This window comes from Terrapene carolina, unplaced genomic scaffold (assembly GCF_002925995.2).
Source record: "Terrapene carolina triunguis isolate 2854851 unplaced genomic scaffold, T_m_triunguis-2.0 Scaffold406, whole genome shotgun sequence".
Taxonomy (NCBI): Eukaryota; Metazoa; Chordata; order Testudines; family Emydidae; genus Terrapene; species Terrapene triunguis.
In genome coordinates, this window is record NW_020664757.1 from 2114756 (window position 1) to 2123448 (window position 8693).

The window sequence follows — 8693 nt, forward strand, 5'->3', positions numbered from 1 at the left end:
AACAATTTTAGAATAATATTTAAAGAAACTGTCATTATCAACCCTGCATAAAAAGAAATAGTACACATGGTAAGTAGTTATGTTACCTACAGTACTTTGCACTTCTGTAGCACTTTCAAAGCTCTTTGTAAACCATTTAAATTTAAACTTCACAGCACTTGAGGGGGGGAATTAGCCTTTTACTAGTTCTAGATGGATGGATAAAGAGACCTAGAATTCATTTGTCCGCACTCATGGTATGTCAGTGACAGAACCAGGGATAGCACCTGTGTGTCTTGATTCCCAAATAGATGATCTAACCACTAGATACACTTCCTCCCATCCTACTAATCAAATAACTTTTTAAATTAACAATCTCTAGACCTGTCAGAAACTCAGCTGACTGCTCTTGGGTGAATTGTTTCACCATAAAGCTGTCTATCTTAAGAGCTGGCAGCAGGGAGCATATGGCAGGTTTGGCTTTTAATATCGCTCCTATCTTAGTTCAGTTGACAACATGAAATGGAGTCAACTAATGTGCTACTCATTCAGCTTGTCACTATTAGTTTTAATCTACATCAGACTTAGTGAGAATTTGTTTAATCTAGTTTAGGGCAGGTCTACTCTACAGCCTAAGTCGATATAACTTACGTTGCTCAGGGGTGTGAAAAAGTGCATCCCCCCAGCGACACCAGTTTTGCACTGTCCATACCAGTGGGAGATGCTCTCCTGCCAACGTAGCTTCCACTTCTCGACAAGGGTGAAGTAATTATGCCAACAGGAGAGCGCTCTCCCATCGGCATAGCATGTCTTCACCAGACATGTAGAGCTGTGGTGTAGACTTGCCCTTAGGAGTCATCATCTTAGAAGTAGGTTTGTAGCATTAAGAGTTGAGAAAATGAACAGACAAGGTGAACTGCCTTATTTTTCTAATGAAACTTAGTAGCATAATAACTATGATGCAGGCAGTCTCAGTCCATTTCAGCAATGCCAACAATTGCACTGTTTTTCATTTTCAATCCCCCTGTGAGGCTAGCAAGTATTCTCTATTTTTATAGATGGGGGAACTGAGACAGATTGAATGGCTTCACACTGGAAAATAGTAAGAGAGATAGGATTAGTATTCAGGAATTCCTGATCCTTAGTCTCATGTTCAGACCACACCTTTTTCTTTGTCCCTGATATTTGGATTGAGCGTGTGACTTGGCGCGATGAGGTCCTGGCAGACAAGAATGGCATTGCATAAACATAATCTTCAGCAAACGCGGTCCCTGGTCCAAGTCAGTCAGTTTGTCTCTTGAGATTCCCATCACACTTTCTTCAGTGCTGCTCCTGTCTGGTAACTCTGCCTATTCCTTTAAGCAGTTTACACAATAGACTCTGATTCAAAGTAAACATTGTTGAAGTCCAAGTTATGTTTATATTGTTATTTTATAGTAGCTGTTCCTTAACTCACTGTTTCCTTCCCAGATATATTGTCTACGATGTTGCTCAGGTAAATCTGAAGTACCTGCTGAAACTGAAGTTCAACTATAAGACATCACTCTGGTGAACCCTATTTAGAAGCCCTGTTAATGAGTTATAATGTAGTTACATTCTAGTGCTGACTTCTGGCATGCTTAAGCATTGACTTCCCTTATCAAGGTATCAAAGAGCTAAGATGCAGAAGAGGTTACTAAATCCAGATTTAGTAAATCACTTTAGTAAGAGGTTTTTATATAAATATGTGGCAGCACATGGAACTGAATTCTGATGAGAATGAATACCTGGTTTTGTTTTAAGCCACTTCTAATTTTTGGGCTATCAAGTGTGTCTTTGAATTGACGGTAGACCAAAAAAAAGGAAGGGGATTTTAGCCAAATAGAGTTGGGGAGAAAAAGGAATTTATGAATGTTTACAAATAGATGCGCTATTTAAAAATAAGTTGCCCACTTGTTTAAAATATCCTCTTCCAGTTTTGATTTTGAATAAATGTTAAACGTGCATTTATTTTGAGGTAAAAATAAAAGCTAATTTCATACTAACAACTTTTATTTTTATGTTGCAAAATTCTTGAATTGCTTTGTTAAATTGTTCCAATGTATTCTTTTGTAATGCTTTTAAACACGCCTTGTGTCTCTAAATATAAACACTGAACATTAAAACCTGTGGACACATCTCACAATCCATGTTGGAATGAAAACTTGGACTTCCCATTGAGATTTTTTTTCCCCATGAACAGTCGGTGGTGGTAGTAGTAAGCAGTTTCTGATTAAACCAAGGCCTAATGTGGCAACTGTCCATGGAAAGCACCAACACATGTTGCTATGTTTTGTTCAGTGTTAGCCTCAACAAACCTCCTTAAATACCATTTTTTCATGTGATTTAGGGGGGGTGAAGGTCGTTCCTGTAGACTGATGTTCTTCTGATCCACAGAACAAATGTGTTGCATGGGTATAGCAGGCTTCACTTGCCCTGACCTAGGCTGAAATGCAAGTTCAGTCTCCATGGCCAATTTTGTCCTTGACCACTCTTGATAGACTGTCAACGGAAGGTGCCATTAGTTCTAAATATGGTAGTTTTTGTGATGTGGGTATTTCTCTTAAATCCAGAGAGACCAACTCGCTTCCCATAGACCACAAAACAACCTGGGATGATTTTTGACCATGGTGACTTCGTGTTTAAATGTTCCTTACCTAATGTCCTGAGCTATCCCTTTCTACATTGTTTTGATATATGCAGTGTAAAACATGGAGTAAATAACTAATAACCCTGCTTCTGTGACTCATTCACAAACTACACATGTTGAGGGCTAAAATACATACATTTTAAATGTGCTGAATCTCAACAGAGGAAAGTCTAAATTCAGGGCATCGTTCTAATATGTATATCATAATGCCTGCAACCACAGTAATGGAAAATGCTTGATTTTTAGAGTATGAATCAGATTTTTACATAATGAAGTTGGTGAGATTGCAATTAGTGTTCTAAGAACAGTGGCAGTTGCTAATGCAACAAGCAAGGCAAACTATCATTTGCTGCCTCTGAATTATTGGGTTTCAGTGCACAATGGTTCTGAGTAGAATTTAAAATTGGATTGTCCACTGGGATTTAACTGCTTGCTGCTGGGAGATTTTTTTTCTGAAGTGTCCCATTGGGTTTGTTGCATTCCAGTTATTAGATACTTGTACTTTCTAAAGCGTGGGGTCTTTGAAAGAGGAGTTTCAAGGCTGAAGGCTGCCTACATGGCTACTTCTGCTGCAGCTGGGACTGAATGAATAAGGGGAATGAAGAGCCAATAGAGGGAAAATTGAGAGCTGCTGTTGCTCTATGGGAAGGAAACGCCGAAGGAGCAGGTATGTGATGTGACATAAGAGCCACTGGTACTGGAGGAGCAGAGTAGCTGGTACTGTAAGATTTTTTTGAGAGAGAAAGTGAGGAGAGTGGCCCCTGATTGGTTGCTCCTTTCAGAAAAGGAGAGGGGAGGAACAGAGCGCAGGTACATGAGGAACTGGGAAGCCAAGGGCTTCCTCTCGGTGCAGCAGCCTCTTCCCCCTCCCAGGGTAAGAGGAGAAATGCAAAGAGTTAAGGGAATGGGGGGAAACTGATTCATTGGGGGTGGGAAAAAGGGAGATTATGACACAACACAGGAGTGTCCTTTAGTGTAAGTCTTTGTTGGAAATTTCATTGGACTGCAACCTGCTATTACAGAATGGAATTTGAGTTTAAAAATACTTCTCCAGTGCATTTTCTGTTTAATAATTGAAGACTTACAGTGTATCCCAACTATCATAAGCTTGAAGACAGTGTATTTTACCTTGCAACTTCCTATAGGTCAAATCAAATGAACCGAACCCCTGAACCACTGGTATGTTTCTGCTCTGAATAATTGGCTTTGTGGGGTTTCATGTTGACTGTCTTGACTCCATGCTAAAGTTGCTCAGTTCACAAGTTTAAAAAAAAAAAAAAATCCTAAACGTCAGCCTTGCATACCCAACCTGGAATCAGAAAATTGTCATGATTTTTGGGCTCATATCACCATCAGTGATAAAAGCTCTGTGCCTGATTCTCTCAAAGTTCCTTTTACTCCCAGAGCAATGTGAAGGGCCTTAATGTGGGTATACATGTAATTATATTGCCAGCATGGCATAAAAGTGCCTTAGTGTAAATGATAATCAGCCCCTCTTTGATGGTGTGAACCAGAGTGAATCACTTTCCTGTAACTGTATTGGCTCTGCAGGACTAACATGAGAGGAAAAACATAGTAGACCTATTTTGTCACTAAAATACCAGCTAAGATTTGGAATATATGCAGGGAACAGACTTGTTGAGTAAGTATAGGGCAGCACTTGACCGTAATACTTTCAAAGAAGGAATCGTAGAGTTAAATAAGGTTGTTTTTTGGAGAGTTAAGGAGTTTAGATCAAAATAGGAATGATTCCAATTTAGATGTGCTGGGAAGAAATTACGTAAGTGTTACCAAATGAAGAATTTTCTGAATTAGGAGAACTACAGCACAAGCAATTTAAGAATAAATCTGGTATTTATTTGTATTATGGTATTGCTAGGGGGCCCAGCTGAGATTGGTCATTGTACAGTGCCTCGCTTAAACACATGGTAAGAGATAAGAGAGAGTCTCTGCCTTTAAGAGTTTAAAATCTAAATGGACAAGGCAGAAAGGGAAATGTTATGTCCCTTTTACAAATGGAAACTAGACTACAGAGGGTAAGTGACTTGCCCACATTCCCATGTGAAGTCTCCAGCTGAGCTAGGAATAGAACCCAGTTCTCTTAAGTGCTAGGCTAGTACCTTAACCACACATCCATCCTTCCACTTTAAACCACTTCAGTACTAAAGCCTGTGGACAAAGAGTTTCTTTAAAACAAAACAAAAAAAAACACTGTACACATAAATGAAAGGAAAAATACTTGTGAGACAAGGCGGCCTCCAACTCTGGGTTGTTATATTTCTTTTCTACATCTTGCATCCCTTCTGCTATGTCTTTGACTATAAAGAATGATGTTTCCACTGTAATGAACTACATCGGGGTTCTCAAACTTCATTGCACCGCGACCCCCCTCCTGACAACAAAAATTACTACACGACCCCAGGAGGGGGGTGACTGAAGCCTGAGCCCACCCAAGCCCCACCACCCCTGGCAACCCAATTAAAAGGGGGTCATGACCCTCTTTGGGGTCCCAACCCATAGTTTGAGAACCCCTGGACTACATACATCTGGCCAGCAGCTAGCTTGGGTTTCTACCTTTGAACAAGTACCAGGCTACTTCCCAAAAAGTCTTTTCATTTCATTCATACACTGGCATCTAGAAGACTGGTCACATAGTGAGGCTAAAATAACATTGCTATGGCTGTTTTCCTGCAGGCTGCTCTAATCTAAAAGCATGGAAAACCCATTTCACCCAAAGCCTGACCCTGCAATGTGCCAATATCACTGAAATCTATGAAACACAGAGGGTACTCTGCTTTTTGCAGGATTGGCCCCTGAAACAGTTTTTTTTTTTTTTTTGCATTAGAAGTTTTAGGCACTAAGTTCAATATTTCCACTGTTTTGGGAGTAAGAAAAGGGAAAGTTAGGTCTGCTCAGCTGTCTTCCCCACTCCTAAAATAACAAGATTAAAATATAAATAAAATTAAGCTCTAACTATAAAGACATGATTTGCTGTTTTTGTCCTGAAGTTTTTTGTTTTGTTTTTTGTCTACCTTCATGCACTGTAGTCTAAAATTTACTGTCAGGCTATTTTTTTCTTGGCTTTATAAAGCACCTGTTACCATAGTTTCTAGGTGGCATAAGCATAACACCAACTAAGAGCTAGATTTCATACCCTGTGCTTGTTTTAGTTGCTATTCTGAGTAGCAGAACTATGGTTAGATAGAACAATGCCAAGCCACTTTGTATCTCAATTGGGGGAGGAAAAAGAGACCCTTTGAAAACAAGAAGAAGCTAAAGTACAGAGACAGTGGTTCATCCTGATAATTTAGGAGGGGGGAATTCTACAGCTTGGGGCCTTCTACCAAGAATTCAGTGCTTACAGACCACTAGCTGCAATGTTCGTGTTAACTGCAGGTACTTGAGGGAGAGGCAATCAGAGATACTTGTCCCTAGTTCATTCAGAGCTTTAAAGATCAGGGTCCAACATCTTGAAGTACATCTGGAATTGGATCAGGTGCCACTAAAAAGTGTGGAGCACTGGTCTTATCGGTCCCAATTTTGAGGCAGGATGCTGAATGATGAACTGGCTTCAGTTACCGTGTGGCTGTTGCATTCATTTCCACTGAGAATGTGGTGCAGTAGTCCTAGAGGTGGCAAGCCTCTCCAGGAAAACAGCATGGTCTACCTGGTAGTCGCAAGTGAAACAAGGTATTTCTAGCCTCTGTTGAATGGCCCAGAACAGTGGTGAATACAGCAGGATAAAGAGCTTGCACTAGAATGTCCATCAAGAGTGCTGTTAGTGACCAGAGAGCATTCAGTTCCTGACACGAAGTGTGTTCTTCCTCCTATCATCACCATCTTCCCTAGGGTAAGTGTTGAGCTAATTTTCTTCAGCCCCTGGGAAATAGCATCATCTGCACTATATACAAAAGAGATACGGAACACTTTGGTAATAGTGAAATACAGTGATTTACATGATCTCAGTGTCTTGCATAGCTGAAAAATAGGGGTGATGAGTGGGCTCTGGGGGACTTCAGGATGATGCTCAGGCCATTAAGTTCAATAGCCTGTTATGACCCTTTAGAGCCTCTTAAAGGAATGAGCAAAGCCAATTTAGAGAATCTCCATCTGTATAAGGTGGTCAGCAACATCTAATGATAGACTGGTAGGCTGCTAGTACTGTGGACATCTGTTTTTCACTAGAATGTGTGTGTCAGTACAAATGGAGCTATTGCCATGCCATAAAGCTTGAATCTGAGATCTTCATTCAGGTTTTCCCCTTTTCTCTCCATGATCACACTGGTACCATTTGAATGTAAGCTATTGGCATTTTTTAAATGCTATAAAAGGACATGAACAATCAAATAAAGTGAATAGCTCAGGTGTGGGGCCTAAGGCCTGGTCTACACGGGGGGGGGGGGGGGGGGGGGAAAAAACGCACACCACCCCCCAGGAATAGCGTAGCTGAAGTCGACGTATCTTATTTCGACTTACCTCCCGTCCTCACGGCGCGGGATCAACGGCCGCGGCTCCCCCGTCGACTCCGCTACTGCCGCTCGCACTGGTGGAGTTCCGGAGTCGACGGGAGCGTGTTTGGGGATCGATCTATCACGTCTAGACGAGACGCAATACATCGATCCCTGATAGATCGATCGCTACCCGCCAATCTGGCGGGTAGTCTGGACGTGCCCTAAGAACTGCAATCATCAAATGCCAGCAGAAACTGCACCTGACCTGATTGATAGTATTTTTCTGTGTATGTAGCATTTTGTAGAAAATACCATGTACACAAGAAATGAAAAGGCATAAAATGCTTGAATGCACGGGTATAGTAGCTTTCTTGAAAGGCCAAAAGGTAAAAACTTGTTAATGCTGGAATCCAAATTATAAAGTAGTTATTCTTTAGTCTTGTGACATACTGTGTAACAGGGATGTGTTTTACAAAATCCGTAACAGCAGCAACTGCAGCTGAAGGAATGGAACATTAAAGAAATGTCCAACTGATTTGTAGCCTGTGATCTAATAACTTAAAGATGACCTGCAAAGGGGGATGTGGAAGCTCTGGAAGTGTTTTTTTTAAAAAGGGTTTTAATCGTACTTCCTTTTTTTAATATTATAAATTAAGGTCTTAACAACAGTTGCAGACCATTTGGCTGTGTCTATGGTAGACTTTTTCCCCTAAAATTTCCCTCCAGTCTAGCTCCAGTGAGGGCTGGCAACTGCTGGTGTCTGCCACCATGTTTTCTAATGCTGTGGGTCTAGATGACACAGTGGTATAAATACCGGTGGCTACCAGTACCTCTCCTACACTATAGCTCTCACCATTACAGCTGCAATGGAGAGAAAATTTAGGCAAAATCTGTTGTTAGAGGTCTATGAAGATTAGTGAATTAAGGGGAAAGAATTTTTAATAGTTTTAAAATTTTAGGATTTTGCCTACTTAGCATTTGAAGAAAGTTCAATGTGACAGACTTAATAGAGGCCACCCCAGCAAGTCCTCCATCAAAACCAGAGTTGGCATGTTGATATTTCTAAGATGGCAAAACAAGTGGGGTGGGGACCCCTTCTTTATAAAAGAGAGGAGCAAAAACAAATTCAGGTTACCTTTTAAAATGTCAGTTGGAATGTGCAAGTCCGTGCCTTCATTTTAAAAGGAGATATGACACTTTTAGTTGCCTTGTAATTGTCTCCTAAGGGGGCTGGATATTGTTAATAAACAAACATTATTTCCCCTACCTGCAGTAGCAGGGAATATCATGCATAGGTGGCCAATCTGCGTGTACCTTTACACTTGGATTAAGTGAAGTAGAAGAGAATACAGAGCCCTTTTAACATGTACAGGAGCTGAACTGCTAGCACCAATGTCCCTGTCAAACAAATTACTAGTGGCTTTTTTTCCACTCCTAGGAATACAAATTCCTACTTCCATGAAAATTTTGGCCAGAAGTCAAGCTAAATTTTTATATTGGAAAATGCCAACTGGATGACTTCACTTAATGGCTACCAGTTGCAACTTAGAATTATGTTTCAACTGAAGTTTTTTCAAGATATTTCATTGTCATTA

The 8693-nt window shown here is 40.6% G+C and overlaps 1 protein-coding gene across 1 annotated transcript in view; it reads left to right on the plus strand.

Annotated features, from left to right (window-relative positions):
- PARP1 (poly(ADP-ribose) polymerase 1) overlaps nt 1-2712 on the plus strand; it is a 53825-nt gene extending 51113 nt beyond the window's left edge. The window contains exon 23 of the mRNA XM_026658184.2: nt 1450-2712. Within this exon, the coding sequence (XP_026513969.1) occupies nt 1450-1531 (82 nt within the window). The 3' untranslated portion in view covers nt 1532-2712. The remainder of the gene's footprint in view (nt 1-1449) is intronic.
- The last annotated feature ends 5981 nt before the right edge of the window (nt 2713-8693 follow it).